Source organism: Elephas maximus, chromosome 17, assembly GCF_024166365.1.
Source record: "Elephas maximus indicus isolate mEleMax1 chromosome 17, mEleMax1 primary haplotype, whole genome shotgun sequence".
In the NCBI taxonomy this organism is placed as follows: domain Eukaryota; kingdom Metazoa; phylum Chordata; class Mammalia; order Proboscidea; family Elephantidae; genus Elephas; species Elephas maximus.
In genome coordinates, this window is record NC_064835.1 from 89684975 (window position 1) to 89704538 (window position 19564).

Consider the following 19564-nt stretch of genomic DNA (forward strand, 5'->3'; position numbering starts at 1 on the left):
TGGAGTGGTCAAATGGTTAATGTGTTTGGCAGCTAACCAAAAGGTTGTCTGTTCAACGCCACCCAGAGTCACCTTGGAAGCAAGGCCTAGGACCTGCTTCTGAAAATCAGCCATTGAAAACCTTATGAAGTACAGTTCTGTTCTGATAACACAGGGGGTCGCCATGAGTTAGCATCGACTTTCTGGACGGCTGTGTGGCAGTTAAAAGCCTTCAATTGCATACCCGGGACTTGCATCTTTGGGAATTTATCTTCAGGAAAGAAAGATGTGTTCAAAGATTTAGCCACAAGATTGGTCATGGCTAAGCTGTTCATAATATTGAAAAACTGGAAACATCTTGATTTCCTGACAATAAAAAACAAAACCCATTACTTTCAAGTTGATTCCAACTCATCCGTGTTAGATAAAACATGGTATACTCATGTGGCCATTTAAAATCATGTTAAAGGCAGGTATATGTTATCAAGGATAGACACTTGTCTATTAAGTCAAAAAAGCAGATTACAGTACAGTTGGATCACATCTTTTTTAAAAAAAGAAAAAAAAAGAATGTTATACATTCATAGAAAAATCTGGAAGGGTATATGCCAAGCAGTTAATGGTGGCCGTCTCCAAGTTAGGCCAAGTAGTAATTCTCCAATATTCCTGTAAGGAGCAGAGACGCTGCTGTAGCGATTAGATAAGGCTGCTTCATAATTAGCATACAGCACACCAGCCAACATGCCTGAACCAGGGTTCTCTGCAGCTAGCCCAAGGCTCAGGCTCCGTGCCTCTGCTCTTTCCACTTGATGTTCTTTTCCTGGAGAGTCGCCTATTCTCAGAGCTTCTGCAAACACCTTTGGTGAGTAGAGGTCCCCTCTGAGTTTCTTTGCTCTGTGGCCAACTGCTGGTCAGTCATTCCACACTGACTCAAACACAGTGGGAGTAAACCTGTCCTCTTCTTCCTGAACAGCTATCCTGGCTGCTTTTGGTTTGTCGGTGCTTTATCTCCGTCACCCAGTTCCAAAGTCACTGCGATGACCCGTCTTCCCGCTCGCCACCTCTAGCCCCAAGCCCCTCTTGCCCTGTCCCTCTTGCTCTGTCTGCTCTGCTGTATCTCTACCAGGACCACGGCAGTGGTCTCTGAACTGCGTCTCTCTGCTGCATGCATTTCTGAGTCCACACGGGTCCAGGCCACATCACCTCTTGTGTAAGCTGCCACGGTCTCCCTAGATCTCTGATGTGTGCGTTTTAGATGCTGTTCCCGGATTAGTTCTCTAGAAGCATGCTTCAGATCACTTCCCTCCCTTGCTCAGAATGTTTAAAGCTCCACAGACTGCTGACTCCCCTGGCTCCATCATCTCACCAAACATGCTTCACATGGCACCTTCTCTCCAGCCAGCCCGACCTGCCTGCCGTGCCCACTGTATACCGAATGCTCTTCCTGGTTGAGGTGACTCCCATTTGGAGTCTTCCTGCCCTGGCTCTTGACCTCTCTGAGTTTTACTTTTTTAAAGCTCTGTCTTTGCTTTAAGATCACCTCGAGGAGTATGTCCATGAACCCTTGGTGACCTTCCTGTCTGCTCCCCTGGGTTTGGAGCCACGTGGAGTGCAGTATGCTATCTGCATCTGTCCGTCCCTCCCACTTGAGGGGTGGGCTCTCGCTGGATCCTCAGTGTCTGAGAACCAAAGGGGCTGAATCAACACTTTTGATGATGGTGGACTATTCTTTTTTTACTTACATTTTTCTAAAATACACTGTTGTCTTCTTTTGCTCTGTCCTCAGATGCCGACAAACCTGACGTTAGTAAGGATTTTCTGTATTCTAAATATTCTTGCTTTGGTTATTCGGCTAGGCCTCCTCTCTTTGGCAAGTCATATTGAAGCAATTTAAATAGGATGCAGCATGGGAACACATAGCCGTGTGGTTAACAGCAAGGGCTCTGACGTCAGACTGCCGGGGTTCCAGCCCCAGTTCTGCCCACTACTAGGGGCTAGGTGCTTACCCTCTCTGTGCTCAGGCTTCCCCATCTATAGGCAGTTTGATTAGGAATAGCGCCCACCTTAGAGTGTGGTGAGCAAGCAGTGAAATAATTCATGGAAGGGCTTATTACATGACACACAGTAAACGCTCAGATGTTTGCTACTGTTAATGTCCTATTCCAAAGCTGGAATTGTGCTGTTTAGAAAACATGCTTTTCCATAGGTCCTCCTCTTGGGGAGGGAAACTTGCGCCCATGTCATCCCTTCCTCTGTCTGTCCACGGTGTCCTGTGACGTGGCTATCCCGTGTCTCTCACAGCTGACCTTGATTGATCTGATCATCTACGGGTCCCTGGAAGCTGTTAGCATCCACACTGTTAGATGGTCGAGGGCCTTAAGGCCAGTCTTCTTAATTAACTTCCCTCAAAGTCGTCAGGTAAGGATACAGGTGAGGATACGTGGAGGTTTGGTCTTTGTTTTTGCAGAAAATTAGCTGATTTCTTGTAACTGAAATTAAAATTTGTCTTTGCAGATTCGAAGAACTTTCCGAAGCATCCGGAACACATTGCCCGATATCCTGTACGTCTTCCTCTTGTTTCTCTTCAGCATGCTGATATTCTCCCTGATGGCCTTGAAGCTCTTTGGGGATAGGTGAGTGAGCACGGTTCTCTGGAGGCTTCCCGTATTTGGACTAAGCCTGTTGGCGGCAGGGTCTGTCACTGGAGGCTATCCTCCTGTTCAAACACCCCAGGAGTGCTCTCGGAAGGGGAGAAGTGCATCAGAAATCACAACGTACCTGGTGTGCCTGGGCTTTTGACTTTGTGTTCCTGGTTCCTCTCTAGGGGCCTGAGAACAGCGGGAGGATCACCGTACTTTACAGACATCCTGGAGATAGCGTTTGAGCTCTACGTGCTGGTGACGACTGCCAACAGCCCCGATGTCATGTACTTACGCCCCTACTTCGTGGCCGTGGACTTGGACGGCCCTAGCAAGTTGCACCTTTTTGAAAGCAGCTGTCTCCTGTCACTGGCAGGGCTGAAAGGGAACAATAGAAATTTTCTGTTAATTCGTGTCCATTGTAAAAAAAGCTGAAGAATGGAAAATGTTTACACTAATTACAAAAAAACCAGTCGCTGTCAAGTCGACTCCTACGTATGGTGACCCTGTGTGTCAGAGCAAAACTGCCCCCAGAGGCCTTCGGGGCCGACTTTTCAGGGCGGACGGCCAGGCCTTTCTTCCGAGGAGCCTCTGGGTGACTTGAACCTCAGCTTTTCATTTAGCAGCTGAGCATGTTAAACATTTGCACCACGCAGCGACTCCCGGTTAATGAAGGCCTACCCTCTCTATTTAAAACTAAATTTGATTGAATTCTTTAAAAATTGAAAGCAACAGGAGACATCTGTTGAGATACAACTCTGAAGGGTTTGAGCCTACTTTCTACTCTAGGATTGCTTTTGAGCGTTTGATTTCAACATCAAAACTGTTTTTGTAAAGAAATCGTGGCCAGTTCTCCTAAGCATTGTGTGGTTTCCTGGGTAAATGAGAGGGGGCAGAAATGCAAGATTCGTAGTTGTCTCCTTCCTCCCATCCTGCCCAGCGCCCTCCCCAGGTGCCGGTCCTTGGCCCCTGTGGGCGGTACTTCGGCGGAACACGCCGCGTGGCTGTTCCTGGCGTCCCCTCTCTGCCCACTTCCTTGTTCCTGGGCTCCACTGGTAGATCCCTCGTCAGCTTTGGAGTGTGCACGAGGCTCCACCTGGAAGTAGTTCGCTCCTCATCCAAACATACTTCTGAGGAGGGGCAGCCTTTCTCTTGCCTACTTCTGGGTAGCGCAGAAGGTTTGCACTCAACTACTAACCTAAAGATTGGGGTTCAAACTCACCCAGCGGCACCTCAGAAGAAAGGCCTGGCAACCTGCTTCCATAAAGACTACAGCCAAGAAAACACTATAGAGCAATTCTACTCTGTAACAAGTGGGGTCACCACAAGTCGGAATCAACTCCACAGCAATGAGTTTGGCTTTTTTGCTTTTTCATGTTTTTTTTCAGTCAATGGGCAGGGTCATCAGACTGAATTATTCTTGGTTGTTGCTCACTCTTGGGCCTGGCCCTGGAAAAAGCATAAACAGGGTGAAGTCCTGGCCCTCCTCGGGGTCTCTTGGGCCTGTCCCTCGACCATGTCCCGCCAGCCATGCCAACACACCCACCTGTAAGAATGACAGTTTCCATGAAGGTGGACTGAGCACGTGCCCCGACTGACGCCTCTTGTCTGGGTGTGATTATTAACAGTGCCCCCATTCTCATCGTCTCACTGTCTCACTGGGGGTGGGAAATTATCTGACCCCCCCAGGGCAGTCTGGAGTCCTGGCAGAGCTTTGGGTGTAAACCTGAGCCACATTTCTGATTCCCTCTGTAATTCTGAGTACATCACTCCCTCATCTAGACCTCAATTCAGGGAAATCTAGGGAGAAAGTTGGATTGAAAGTTGGCACCCCCGTAAGACACTAAGAAGATCAGAAGGGCAGGCTTGGAGCTGAGCTGTTTAGGGTTGGGGCTGGTGAAGGCTCGGGGGCCCCATTGCAGTGTATCAGGAGAGTTAGAGTGAAGGAAGGTTTCCCGGCCCCTTGTGCACACGCTGTGGCTGTGAGGTATCGCCTAAGTCAGCCTTATGTGTCACGAGGAAACAGGGCGTGAAAACCATGAAACATGATCATTTCCTTTCAGGATGCCTGCCTATGACTTCAACTGGTGGTATTCTTTGTACTTTATAACCTACATCATCATCAACACCTATATCTTCATGTCCGTCTTTCTGGCTGTGATCTACAACAATTACAGGAAGCACTTGAAGGTATGGTGTGTGAACTGGGGGGCCCAGTGGGCTGGCACCTGGGCTGGGCGCAGTGGCAGGGAGGGCTGGCAAATGCATTTGCTAAGTGTTTTAAAGTGTCCTTTATACATTTACTTTGGTAGGCCTGCAGGCTTGCTTGGTGTCTCGGTCCCTTCTGCTCAGCGGGACCAGTCTTGGTGAGGGGTCTGACAATGTGTCTGAAGAGATACTGAAGGGCAGAGAATGAAGCCAGGGTGTGGACCCCCTGTGTGCAATGTCAGATCCTTGCTCTCTTTCTTGCTCTTAGCTTGTCAAGTAGCTCGTGGCTCCTTGAAACATTCTGTATATGATTGGGGCTTGAGGGTGCTCTCCAAGATTATGACTCCTTTTCCCTCAAACAGGAGCAGAGTCTTGTTAAGCCAACAGCCTTTATCCTGCCACCTGCCTGTTTGGTTTATGTTTGGAGAGCTCCTGAGTACCTGGGTAGAAGGATGCGTTGTTTGTGGCCTGGTATCCACTGGGACGCCTCAGATACCTCATCTGCCGCCCCGCCCCCCCACCACTGCCACCCACCTGTGCAGACCTCTGTTTGGCCGTTTCTTCTATTGTAAAACCAGTCACAGAGAGACGCCGTCCACCAAAGGGTGATTTTCCTCAAGGAAGGGCACAGGTCAAAAATTTTGATCCTTCAGCTTTTTGGTTCTTCAGCTTTTCATTGCTTAGGGCTCTTCACACCAGGGACAAGAAGAAAGTGGGGGGAAACTTCAGCATCTGCGGCTAAGGAGGAGGTGGCACGGCATTCTGGGATTTGGCCAAACTGGCCTTTGAAGGTGTCTGGCTATCTCCAGGTCCTGAGGCAGGAACAGGGGACCCAATAAGCAAGGTATACACGGTCTTGCTTGCACTTACTTACTAATCTGTAGTGTGTAAAATCACCTGTTTTTCACCACATCAAAAACGTGGTGAAAACCATGTGAAATTTCACACTAGAGTTTAGTAAGTAAGCACAAGCCCGTGCATACCTTGCTTGCTGGGCAATCCACCCCCGCTGAGAAGTCTATACCGTGGAGCCTCTACCGCCCCTGATCCCGAGGCCAGGCCTCCTGGAGGCCCTGCTGCCTCTGACTTCCTTCTGGGTGGAAAGCCACCATCCCAGGGAGTCTGGAGTGCCTCTCCTGCTTCACAGCCGGACAGACTGTTGCTATGCCCGTCCCTTCCCCCAAGGACGTGTCTCTTTTGGCAACACTCCTGGGAAATCCATCTTCTGCGACATGGGTGTGTCAGCAAACATTGAATGTGCCTTATGTGCCAGGCACCATACAAGTTTCCAAGGATTCAGAGATGATTAAGACATAGCCCTTGCCCTTTAAGGACTTACGGTCTAGCTGTGTAAGCAATTAAGTGATGGCGGTACTGGGTGATAGGCCTACTGAGAGCACTAGGGCAGGCGTGAAGGTGGGAGGGCTGATTGTTACCTGAGGATGGCTGTTAGGCCTCTCTGCCCTTCTGGAAGATTCCATGTGTCAGGCCAGATGGCAGCTCCAGGCAGCCGGACCTGTTCTTCCTGCTCTGGACCACGTCCTTCTGGGCCGCGTCCTTCCGGGCCGCGTCCTTCCGGGCCGCGTCTATCCTAATTTCACTTCCCTGACTTTCTGCCTCCTCCTCTCTCCTTCTTGACTTAATGGTGGACCTCTCTTCTTTCTTCCCCTTGGTCTCTTTCCCCTATCAGCAGCATACCTGATTTCTACCCCTTCTGGAATCTTCCTCCCCCTGGGCAGAGTGACGTTGGGAGCTGTCTGCCTCCCGTTGCTCTGTTTTTCACTACACAGATTATCCTTTGTGTGCTCCCACATTCAGACTTGGTTCGTGCACAGAGGGGTTAGCCGAATAGACCTGGAATTGGGAAGGGATTATACACCTTGCTTGCTAGCAGACCCATTAATTATTTCTCTTTGGTTTATCAATGACCTTGAAATGTTTGGGGCAAAGAAATGAAGCTTTCTTGAATCTTATAAAAAACAAAATTCTGCTTTTTTAAGAATGAGATTCGCAAGCTGGCTTACCTGAAACGTCACAAGATGATACAGGCTTTCGACATCCTGAAAGTTAAGGTGGGTTCGGAGTTTGTGGTCAAGGAGGCTGAGTGGAAGCGGCTGGCAAAGATCGTGGCTCCAAACATCAGCAGTTCCCACCTGGAACTCCTTTTGAAGATCTCTGATGAGGGGCAGAAGGGACACGTGGGTAAGACCCTTGGCCTCTAATATTTCTCTTCCTCGTTTTTCAAAAACAGGTGCTTTCTACAAGTTATGGGTGAAACCAAAATCAACAACTAACTCAGCTGCTGTCAAGTTGACTCTGACTCATGGCGACCCCATGTGTCTCAGGGCAGAACTGCGCTTTGTAGGGTTTTCAATGGCTGATTTTTTGCAAGTAGATCACTGAGCCTTTCTTCTGAGGCACCTCAGGGTGGCCTCAAACCTCCAACCTTTTGGTTAGCAGAGGTGCTTTTTTTTTTTAATTTTCTTAAATTATCAAATAAAAATGTATATTGGCACCCCGTGCTGGCAACGAGCAGCACTGCTCCGGGACGTCAGAGAGTGTTGGGTGTTCGGGTTCCCTTCTCATCTCTGCTCCCAAGAGCTAGGTGTGGTGTGTCTGGCACTTCAGTTCAGAGGCCCCAGACTTGGGCCAATCTGTATTTGAGATTCCTCTTTGATGTTTTACTGCCACCTCTGCTGTTTCTAGAGGATTTGGACTATGGAGGCTTGGAAAAATCTTTAGGGCTTTTCAAACTTTCTTTGACACTTGTTCTGTAAAGTGTATTCCTTGATTGCTCTTTAAAAAAATGAGCTGTTCCAAGCCCGGGGATGAGAGGTTTTAGGAGTCCTTGTCAGTCATTGTGTTCTTTTTGCACTTGAGCACCTTCTGCTTGTCCAGAAAAGACATAGGCACCTGGACATGCCCATGAGCAGTGCTTCTTTCTTAAGAAGGCCTATCTAACCATCAACAGCAAACAACACCATGATAAATGGCGAAAAGATTGAGTTTGTCAAGAATTCCGTTTTACTTGGATCCGTAATCAACACCCATGGAAGCAGCAGTCAAGAAATTAAATGATGCATTGCACTGGGCAAATCCGCTGCAAAAGGCCTCCTTAAAGTGTTGAAAAGCAAAGATGTCACTTTGAAGACTAAGGTGCACCTAACCCAAGCCAAGGTGTTTTCAATTGCCTGATATACGTGCGAAAGCTGGGCGATGAATAAGGAAGACCAAGGAATTTGAATTATGGTTCTGGCAAAAAATACTGAATATGCCGTGGACTGCCAGAACAATGAATGAATCTGTCTTGGAAGAAGTACAGCCAGAATGCTCCTTAGAATCAAGGATGATGAGACTTTGTGTCACATACTTTGAACATGTTCTCATAGAAACCAGTCCCTGGAGAAGGACATCATGCTTGGTAAGGTAAAGGGTCAGTGAAAGAGAGGAAGACCCTCGGCGAGGTGGATTGACACAGTGGCTACAACAATGGGCTCAAACCTAGCAATGACTGTGAGGATAGCGCAGGACCAGGCAGTGTTTTGTTCTGTTGTACGTAGGGTCACTGTGAGTTGGAACTGGCTCAATGGCACCTAACAACAAAAACAAACAAATTCCTTCGTCACACAACGTCACTGTGGTTTTGATTCTCTTTGTCCTTTCTTATTCCACTGAATCTTCTGGATTGACAGATGTGAACCCACTGAGACTGATCGATTCCCTGGTGATTGTGTTATTTGCTGGCTTGAGCAATACGGATTCCTATTAGCAATCCTGATTAAAAAAAAAAAAAGGTCACCCCAAATCCTATGTCAGGGCCTCAGTAACCTCAAGATGCTGGAGATCACACAACCCAGATCCTTGGATTCAAGTTATGTTACCTAATTCTCCTGAAGCTGTACCTCCACCCGAGTGGATTTTGCGTCTTTGACTATTAAGGTGTATATATGCGTATTTTCCTTCTAACTTTGAAGACCTGGGAACTTGGCGAATCCTAAGGTATCTGAACAACATTACTTGCTCCATATTCTCTGTTAGTAATCCAACTCAGCCCTTTTCTTTCCATATTTGTTAAGTTTTGTGTTTCTTTATTTAACACTGGGTTTAGGTCTTAACAGCTCTTAGGAATATTTAAAATAACAACATGGGCATTTGATGCCACCCAAGGCTTTGACTGGGGCTCCTCACTCAGATGACGCTGTGCTTCTGGCAAGTCCAAGGCCTTTTCATTCGTGGAAAGTTCTGCAATGTCTCTCCTGTACACACCACACCATGATGCCACCCAAAATAACCATGATGCTTAGTTTATTTCTGAAAACTGAAATGGACACCTAAACATTTACAAATTACCCTAAACGAGAGTTCTTCCAGGGTTTTAAAATTCATGCCCCAATCTTTGGTGGCTGTCTCAGCTACACCTGATTTGCACCCGCAGTTTATTTTAGCAACTTTCTTCAGCTTTCCAAAGCATTCAACTTAGTTTTCGAAAAAGCAGCCACACTCTTGGTACATTCTGATTTTGTCCACTTAGGTGATATTTCCTTAAGCTGTAGCTATTTAAATTCAAGCACAAACAGGCTTGGGAATCAGTTCAGTAGACTTGTGGTCTCCATACCACCCAACCGGTGGGCACAGAGGTGCTGGGGCAGCGGAGAGTAGCCTGCTGGCCCTGGGCATTCAGACGGCCTGGACAGCATCAGCTCCTCAGCTGGGTGGGTCTGGTCAGCCACTGTACTTTGACCTGGGGTGGTGGGTGAGCTCATTGTAGAAGCTGTGGGTATGAGTGAGTCCTTGAGAAGGGTTAGAGGGAGGGTGAGCAGAAAAGATGGTAAGGGTTCAGGTGGAAGGTGTGGATGACCTTCGGGCCTAGAAGGCTTCACGGAAGGGAGGGGAAGTGGGGACAAGGCTGGAGAGGTGGGTTATGGCAGACACTGAGAGTAGCCATGGCCTCTGAGGAGGAAAGCAGTGTGGCAGGTAGGTTGTAAGATGGCGGTACCTGCTAACTAGGAAAATCACAGTCAGCTGACTTGGGTTGGCTGAGGGGCTGAGTGAGGGTAGACAGGAGGCCTGGGGATGGAGGGCAGACTCTGCCACTCCCTGACTTCTTGGCCTTCGGAGGCTTTAGGTCTTCATCTATGAAAGAAGACCCAAGAGTCTCTGCCAGCTTGACTTTACCCTTTAGACTTTTGTGTTAGTGGCCATGAATTTTGGGTTGTTTTTGCGTTGCAGACAAAACAAACTTTATACGCTTGGCTGACCTCCTCAATATCCAGGTGGTCACCATGGACGTCAAGAGACATCCCCTGGAAGCTTGGATGCCACAAGTGTACACGTCGTCATTGAGCCTTTTCATCCAAAAGATGGTCCAGCACAGGCAAGTCAGATGTGGCTGCTTTTCTCTCTGGTTGCCTTAAAAAACAAGGACTTTGCTCGTGCCGTCTGGACGGAATGGGCTTCACCCTCAGAGCCGTAAATCACCCCCTGCTCACTGCTTTTGGCGCATCAGGAGACGTTGTGGGTACGCTATGTTTGACCTTGCCAAAAGGACAGGCTTCTAGAGTGTGCTTGCTTCTGCCCTGTTTCCTAAGACGTTTAAGGGCACAGGCTAGATGTGCTTTCTGGGCGGGTGAAGCTGACAGCTCTGAAGTCCAGCCCACCAGGGTCAACATCAAGTTCAAGTTCAGGTCGGATACGGCACTTTGATTCTGAGAGTCGTGTGGTCAGAACTCAGCAGCTGGAGTTACTGGGATGATTGTTAAGGAGGCAATTAGTGGTTTCTATAATTTATGCTCTTATAGTGATTTAAACATGTAAAGTTTTATTTTCTGGTAGATAATCATTTATCCTGGTTTGAGATCTTGCTATTAATATATGAGGCCTGGAATACCAATATCATCAGAGACTCATCCTCAGCCATGGTGGCCTCCTGCTTTCTTTGAATTTTATAAAAACGAACGATTCAGAAGTCCTTGAAATTATCTCAGTCTATGAAGTACCCCTTTTCGCCTCTCGTGTTTTATGTTTATCAAAGCCCTTTAGGTAGAGGTTCCTTCCTGTTAATATCAGCATTGAGCCACTGACGTTCCTCACATGAAGGGTGTTTGCATGTCCGTGAGTGACACCCAGTCTACAGCTTCACAGAAAGCCCTGGGGCGGACCCCTCCTGTCCCCCTGTAGCCATATTGTACCCATTATTCTCTGGAGCACAGGGGAAAGCCACCTGAGCTACCTGGCCTGCTCTGGAACGGAAGGTTGAATGAAAGCTAGCTATCCTAGTTTTTCATCCACTTTCACCTGAAACATGCTGAGGAGGACGGGGGTGTCAGTCCTGTAGAAAGCTCCATGTCTATTAGGGGTAAAGGGTTTTCAGAACCTTAGTTAAGGATGTTAATTTTCTGGGGACAAGCAGTAGAGGTGCGACTATCCTGTACTAAACCCCAAGCTCTTTCCCTGTCCCCCACTACCCGATTCTCCCTAAGCTTTCCACTGATCACAGGTACTGTGCCCCCAAAAGGAGCCGGGGAATACCATGGCCTTATCCCCTCCCCTCCCTCTGCCTTCATTTTATTCTCCAGAGAAGGGCCGTGCAGCGTTGGTGGGAGGCAGGGGTGCTTTAGGGCTCTGGCTGTGCTGGAGCCTTCAGTAGACGAGGAGTGTGTGTGTGTGTGTGTGTGTGTGTGTGTGTGTGTGTGTGTGTGTGTGTGTGTGTGTGTGTGTGTGTGTGTGTGTGTGTGTGTGTGTGTGTGTGTGTGTGTGTGTGTGTGTGTGTGTGTGTGTGTGTGTGTGTGTGTGTGTGTGTGTGTGTGTGTGTGTGTGTGTGTGTGTGTGTGTGTGTGTGTGTGTGTGTGTGTGTGTGTGTGTGTGTGTGTGTGTGTGTGTGTGTGTGTGTGTGTGTGTGTGTGTGTGTGTGTGTGTGTGTGATCCTGTATTCATCATGGTTCCAGGAAGCACAGTAGATGGGGTGTGTGTGTATGTTTGTGTGTGTGTGATCCTATATTCATCATGGCTTCAGAAAGCACAGTAGATGAGGGGTGTGTGTTTGTGTGTGTGGGATCCTGCATTCATCATGGTTCCAGGAAGCACAGTAGCCCCAGTGGGGTTCTGAGCAGGTTCACACTTCTTTCACTAAAATTCAAGGTGACAGGGTCTCTTTTTTCCCCTCATGCCAGGATTTTTGTCTGGATTTATGATGTCATCATTCTCATAAATGCCGTTTTCATCGCTCTGGATGAGAAAAATGCCCTCATCTCCTATGCAGAATGGCTCTTCCTCTCTCTGTACATCACTGAGATCCTCCTGAAACTGTACACGTATGAGCCCAGAGCCTATTTTGGAAGGAAGCAGTTCTGGAACTGGCAAGTGCACGTGTCCTGGGGAGGGAAGGAGGTTGTCAGGAAAGAGAAGGGGCTCGCTATTTGGGGAACGTGGTTGTAGTCCTCCAAGCTCCAGGGAGGAGAAGGGGCTCACAATTTGGGAAACATGGTTGTAGTTCTCCAAGCTCCATCTCCCTGGATCTGAGGAATCTGATAATGAAATGTGGGGGTGGGAGACACCTGGCTTAGTAAAAACTGTTCTTCATGATATGAGTTTGAACTGACTAGCTAAAATTAGAATATAAGTCATGGCGTCTTGGATTTGGAAAGGGTCTTAAAACATCATACCCAGTGAGGCAGTTCCTTCCACAGCTCCTTGGCCTGCTCTCCAGTCTCACTGTCTGAAAACTAGGCCAGCATGGCCAGACAACAGGACTGTCAGCAAGCCCTCCCTTGGGCTGCATGTGTCTCCCCCTGGGCCTTCTCTCCTCCAGGCTCTGTACCTCCAAGTCTAGAGCTACCGCCCACTGGCTGCAGCAGCTGCTGCTGGGTGCTCAGTGTACGGCTGTATCGAGTGCCACTGTGTGTCAGGCACGCGGGGACCCAGTCCTGTCTTAAGCAGTACACAGCTTGTGGGGGCGGATCCCTGTAATGAAGACTCTAAGTGCTGGGAGCTGCATTATGGTGGACGTGTGGTCTAAGGGGAACCCGTCAGCAGCGTCCTGTGTTTATGGTGGATGTGTGGTCTAAGGGGAACCCGTTAGGAGCGTCCTGAACTTATGGTGGACGTGTGGTCTAAGGGGAACCCGTTAGCAGCGTCCTGAGCTTATGGCGGATGTGTGGTCTAAGGGGAACCCGTTAGCAGTGTCCTGAGCTTTCTTGTCTCTTGGGATTATTGTCAGAAGCAAAAGTAACAACTTGATGAATTTTTTTTTTCAATTAAAAAAGTTACAATGCATTTGGTACAGTTAATACCAAGAAACATTACACTATGTGTTCTGCAAATGTGTCAAAGTATCCTTACAAGTGTATAGTTATTTGGGAAGGCGTGTGAGGCGACGTGAATTGGCTGATTCCTTGCACACTCCCTCGGGCGATGCCTTGTGAACCACCCTTGGATTGTTGTTCAAATGAGTGTTTCTTGATTCATATTTCCTGTCCTAAAAATTATGTAAATCAATTCAAAAAATTTTATACATTTTCTATTGTGGCAAATATGTATGTAACAAATGGTTTGCCTTTTCATTGTTTTTTTTCACATTGACAATTCAATGACATTGTACCCCTTGCCATGGAGTTGATTCCGACTCATAGAGACCTTATAGGACAGAGTAGAACTGCCCCATAGAGTTTCCAAGGAGTGGCTGGTAGATTTGAACTGCCGACCTTTTGGCTTGCAGCCGAGCTCTTAACCACTGGGGCATCAGAGCTTCTTAGTGACATTAGTTATGTTTACCATGTTGTTTAACCATTATTGTGATCCACTTTTTTATGGCTGGGTCATTGCTTTGCATAAGACACAGGATTAGACTTTTTCTCAGAAGCCATCGTGTCCTGACTTGGCAGGCCTCTCCCTTGACTCATAACTGAGTTTGCTTTTCCACTGTCAGGTTTGACACACTGATCATCATTGCAGCCCTGGTGGCCACAGTGGCCAATGCCACCATCCAGTCAGGTCAGTGCCCCTCCCAGGATCGCATGTTTAATCAGTAGTCACTGTCGGACATTCACTGGGTTCCTCTGAGAAGTCTGGGGTGAGGGGGTGGGGCATAGGAGAGAATTATTAAAAATGTTACATGTTCTTGGAGGGGGGGTTCATCTCCCCTAAGAGTCATGAAGGCTGGCAGCCTTGTTTGTTTTTGGCTTTATTTTAGAGATTTTGTTTGTAGATATCCATCAGGCAAATACTCACCTGGTATCTCCTCTCCAGAGCTGGCTCTCGATCTCAGGGTTGACCTCTACACCTTTGACCCAATGCCCACCTCCACCCCCATCCAGATGCCAGCCATGGCAGGTGTGGCCTCTGCCTAATTCGACGGAATCCAGGAGCAAGTGGAGCCCTCTCCGCCGTCCCCGTCCAGCACCTTCTCTTCACCTTCCTCATACGCCACCCCCACGCATACTCCTTCCTGTAGGGGCAGGCAGGCTCCCTTGGGGCAGTGCAGCCTCTAACCGTAACTATGTGAAAGGGTGCCAGGAAGGAAGGGCTCGTTGGAGCAGGTTCTCCTGCAGAACTGGGTCCATGTTCACTTAATGCGGATCTGAGGCCTACACCCACAAATAGCCCAGTATGGCTCCCCGTCCTGTGACTCTGGCACTGGGGTGGAGGGGAGAAGGGGAGGAACCTTGGTTGCCCACTCAGCTGACTGGGCTTTGCTTTACGGCATAGTCCTCCTTTCCTTCTTGCTTGGAACCACTGTCCTGTTCTGGAAGTGACACCCAGTTGTTCTCCGGCATTGAGAGTTTACACCTCGTTGATGAGGGGCAACACAGAGGCTTCAGCAAACAGGATGTTTAGATGACTGTGTTCTATTTCCAGCAAGCAGACGCAGCAGCCAGCAGATACTGGACATTGTCCTGGTGTTGAGGGTGCTCCGGCTCCTAAGGGTCATCGTCAGCATAGAGAGGTAGGGACGAAGCCACGGGAAGCTGCTGCCCTTGGGTGCCTCTCCACACTGGAGGCCGGGTGGAAGGAATGCCTGCCTCGACTAGATGCTCCCCGCTAGGAGCCCTGAACGTGCCTGTGTAGAGGAGCTGGGGTTCTCTAGGAGCATGGTGGGGGCGGCGGTGGGGAGCATTAGAGGATGTGTGGAGAGCATGCAAAGGGCAGCTCCCGAGCAGGGATTTTGTCATCAGTCACTTTCATCTCTGTGTCCCCCTACAGGCTCCTTTGTGCCTGCACCATTAGGCTGTGACTAAATAGCAGTCTGTGACGGCAGCTAACGTTACTGAGAAGCAACCAAACGCCAGGCCCTGTGCTGAGCACTGTCTTGTTAAATCTACCAACAACCCCTGTTGTGTCATTGCTAGTTTACAGGTGACGACACTGACAGTCGGCCAGGTGCACAGTCAGAAAGGTGCAAGCCCAGGAGACTGACCCCGAAACCTGGATAAGCGCAACCCCCAGATTCCTTCCCAGGATGGCACGGGTGACTCTTCCGTCAGAGAACTGGCTGTTCCCAGAGAAAGTTTTCAGTTGTCAGCATGGGCCTCCAAAGCCCATTGTCGTCGAGTTGATTCCAACTCATAGCGACCCTGTAGGACAGAGTAGAACTGCCCCGTAGGGGTCCCAAGGAGTGCCTGGTGGATTCAAATAGGCCTCCAGGACCCCTAAAGCAGCCTTGATTTTGATGGAGATGAGGTGGGGAGAGAAGTTGGTGACGCTAGTTTTTCAGCCTCCACACCTGTTCATGTCTTATTAGTGAAAACAAACAAACCAGTTGCAGTCGAGACAATTCTGACTCCTGGCGACCCCATGCGTTGCAGAGTAGAACTGCAGTCCGTAGGGTTTTCAAGGCTGTGATCTTTCAGACGCAGATTGCTGGGCCTTTCTTCTGCGGCGCCTCTGGGTGTGTTCAAACTGCCAACCTTTAGGTTAGTAGTTGAGCTCTTGGCCATTTATGCCACCCAGGGTTTGTAATTACCTTTCTTATATTTTTCAAGACTGCCTTGCTTTGATCTGAGAGAAACTGCAAGCTAACCCCTTTCCCAGCTTGGCAGATGGAGCGATACGACAACATCGTAAAGGCCAATTACTGAAACATTTAAACACAGGACCGGGGAGAGCGGGGCATTAAACTAAAACATGCTGGTTTGGTTCCAGTTTTATTTTAAATCTTCCCTTTTGCTTTGCCTCGGGAACCTTGTCTTATCCCAGATTCCGGGTGATAGTGACCACCTTGATTAACATCGGCCCCACGATGCTGACGTTTGGTGGACTTGTCTTGGTAAGTGACTGCTCACGCCGCTACTCTTTGTGAAATGAGTTTATTCTTAACAACACTTAATGCACCTTATTTTAAGTAACAGAAAGAAAGGGAGAGTAAGTAGATGAGATTCAACTAATTTCCAGTGGCAATAAAGTATCACGTTTTCTGGAAACAGTGGAATGTATTAGTTAAGGTGTACTGGCTGCCGTAACAAACACAAAATCCATGGACTAACCCAGTTACGTTTCTTTTTCACTAGCATGGTGGTCCAGGCAGGTGTCCCTAGCTGGCCAGTGGCTCTCAGGGGTTCAGGCTCCTTCCCTCTCCTGGCTCTGCCCCCCAGGACTCAGAGTCTTTGTGGTGCTCATGGAGAGAATGCACCTGCTCCTCACCTGTTCCCATACCGCGTCCACGCTCACCCAGTGTGAGAACATGGCCATGGGCTGCGAGGGGCTGGGTGCCTGCCACTCAGGGACAAGTCCGCATGTGGGTGGGGAAGCATGAACACTGGTGGCTACCCTGCCATGGAGTGTTTGGAGTGTTTTTATAATAATAATAAATTCAATTACTATAGAATAAAAAGTAGGCTTTCAGTCACCTGTTCTTGTCTCCATACTCCTCTTTCCCAGAGACAGTCATCGTTAAGAGGTTCGTTACTCTTCCTGAATATTTCTGTGCCTGCGACAACTGTATCACGCCCGTGCATGTGTGTGTCCAGTTTATTATTTACCCAAATGGACAATTCATACAAAATGCCGTTGCACAAGTTTGTCCTACTTCATGTTTCTGTTGTATGTTCAGGAGGACACGCCCAGCCACGGAATCTCTGCCCCGATTGCAAAGTTTCCACACAGGGACGATACACTGTGTGCCCAATCTGCCCCTCTGCGGACAAGCTTTGAATAAGGGACGTTTATCATGATGTCCCATCCTTGTACATGCATCTTAAAAAAATATATTTATTTATTTATTTAAGATACGTGTGCCTATTTCAGTGTATCTCTTTTATGGATTCCCAGAACTAAGTCAAAGGTAAATGTGTTTAAAATCTGGGTGTCGTCAGCTGCTGTCAAGTTGGCCCCATGCACATAGGGATGGGACCGTTGTGATCCACAGGGTTTTCACTGACTGGCTTCAGAAGTAGATCATCAGGCCTTGTTTTTAGGCTGGTTTTTAGCCTGGAAGCTCCGCTGAATCCTGTTCAGTGTCACAGCAACAGGCAAGTCGCCACTGAGACAGGTGGTGGCGGAGCAGGAATTGCGTTGGCCGAGAATCAAAGCCGGGTGTCTTGTGTGTGAGGCAAGAATTCTACCACTGAACCACCATGGTACCCTGGACGTCACAACTGGTTGAGCGCTCAGCTGTTAACTGAAAGTTTGGCAGCTCAAGTCCACAGAACAAAGGCCTGGAGATCTACTTCGGAAAAGTGGGCCCCTGAAAACCTGTGGCGCACAGTTCTACTCTGACACCCATGGGGTCACCATGAGTTGAAATCAACTCGGCAACTGGAAAATTTGGGTAGATGGTGCCAAATTGCCTTCCAAAGACGTACTTCCATGTAGATTTCAACGATAGTGTGTGACCACCTGGTTCCCTGCACCCCTCACCTCTGGGTTTTATTAAACGTTTCCATCCCCCCCGCCCCAAATCTGATAGGTGGGAAATGGCGTTTTGTTATTCGACATGCATTCCATTAGTTATTATTGAGACTGAGCATCTTTCTAAGTTCTTTTGGCCAATTATGCTAATTTTTTGTTATACAGTCTATTCACATCCTTGGTTGGTCTTCTGTTCTTCTTTTTTTTTTTTTTTTATGGTTTGTAGGAGTTCTTTGCCTATTAAGGAAGCAGACCTTTGTTAGGTTGTATCATAAGGGTGGAGCAGGACCAGGCGACATTTCATTGTTATGGACACAGGTTGCCTTGAGCCGGAGCTGACTCAAACGCAACAACACATTGTATAAAGAACAGTTATCGTGTCTTGTCTGTTGCTTGTTTTTCTGACATAAGTCTTGTTTTGTTTTGGTTGGCTGAACGAAAGTTTAAAGTTTCTAGATTTTATGTCACCCCTAGTAAGGCCAGTTTCAACCCCATTTTTCTTTCCCCCAGCTCTCTTATGACTTTATTTTTTACATTTAAAGCTTTGGTACCTTTGGGATTTATTTTGGTGTAAAGAACAAGGTAAAGACACAACTTTATTTTTTCCCCAAGAGCACTAGCTTATTATTAGTATTATTTTATTGAGTGTTTAACCCAGTGACTTGCTAGCAGCCATTGTTTCTGACTTTGTAATGAAGTCCAGGGGGGATCATTGTATGGTCCAGCTGGCCGGGCCCTCTTTCCTTCCACAGACGGCTCAGGTTTTTCTGGCCGAGGGGCCAACTCCTTCTGACCCTCTTCCTGAAGCTGCTTTGCATTGTTGGCTGGAGAAGGCAGCCTTCTCTGGTGCTTTGGCCAAGGGAATACACACAGCAGCCCTTTCTGCTGGACCCTGGAACAGGTGCTGACCAACGTCCTCAGCTGCAGGCTGTTCTTGGTTCCTCAGCTTGCTCCTTGCCCCTTGATTCTGCAGCTTTGTGTGGCCACTGAGGACTGGGCATCTCCCCTCCCAGGTGGTCTACTATACTGATGACGGGGTATCTCCCCTCCTAGGTGGTCCACTATATTGTAGGTGGTCTACTATACTAACAATGGGGTATCTCCCCTCCTAGGTGGTCTACTATACGTTTGCTATCATTGGGATGGAAATGTTCCATGGCAAAGTCCAGTTCTTTGACTCCAATTTCACCACTCCTGGTGCTCTGGTATGTGGGAACCCAGCCTTAAAAGATACAGCCTTCGCCCGAGACAGATACTGCAAGAACAACTTCAATGACCTTGCCTCGTCCTTCATCGTGCTGATGGAGCTCACAGTGGTTAACCAGTGGCACAATATCCTTCCAAGAAGGAGCAGGGTTCACAGAGGGGCTGCATGCTGCCTGGAAGTTACTTAAGGGAGGAGAATTAATTACGGTGTCCTTGGGCTTAGGGGGTGTGCCACGTCGCTCGGAGGTTTGGTTCCTTAGCTACCTACTCATTGCGGGCGGCTTTGCCCTGGTCACTCATCAGGCGGCAAAGCTGTACTTCATCGCCTTCCACGTGGTGGTTGTCATCCTCATCGTTAAGTAAGTTTACCCCTGCCGTGTTGTAAATCTTAAATCTCAGTTTCCAGAATTCATAGCTGCTTACGCTTCCCTCCTAGCCTTCTCTTGTTCCACCATGGTGTGGGTTGTGGGTCTGTCTCATCTCCCCAACTAGATGCTCAACCCTGGGAGGAGGGGGTCATATTTTTGTTCAGGTTTGTGTTTCTCATAGCGTCTACCAGTGTCTTGCACATCAGCATACAGTATACATCTCACAGCCTCACCATTGCCTGAGTGGGAAGGAACTCGAGGCCCAGGCCAGTCTCCCTACCCTGCCCCCCAGAGATTTAATCACCTCTAAAACACTGCTAACCA

The 19564-nt window shown here is 48.3% G+C and overlaps 1 protein-coding gene across 16 annotated transcripts in view; it reads left to right on the plus strand.

The window, feature by feature from the left end:
- The window catches only part of LOC126060746 (two pore calcium channel protein 1-like), a 50425-nt gene that overhangs the window by 20781 nt on the left and 10080 nt on the right, over positions 1–19564 (plus strand). For 13 of the 16 annotated variants that reach the window (XM_049857002.1, XM_049857009.1, XM_049857011.1 and 10 more), the window contains 13 exons: positions 2281–2409; positions 2494–2612; positions 2804–2905; positions 4682–4808; positions 6827–7028; positions 10056–10200; positions 11996–12181; positions 13750–13814; positions 14679–14766; positions 15671–15733; positions 16017–16086; positions 18779–18998; positions 19141–19231. In XM_049857002.1, the coding sequence (XP_049712959.1) occupies positions 2281–2409; positions 2494–2612; positions 2804–2905; positions 4682–4808; positions 6827–7028; positions 10056–10200; positions 11996–12181; positions 13750–13814; positions 14679–14766; positions 15671–15733; positions 16017–16086; positions 18779–18998; positions 19141–19231 (1607 nt within the window). The remainder of the gene's footprint in view (positions 1–2280; positions 2410–2493; positions 2613–2803; positions 2906–4681; positions 4809–6826; positions 7029–10055; positions 10201–11995; positions 12182–13749; positions 13815–14678; positions 14767–15670; positions 15734–16016; positions 16087–18778; positions 18999–19140; positions 19232–19564) is intronic. The other 3 variants (XM_049857004.1, XM_049857005.1, XM_049857006.1) reach the window with 3 other exon arrangements.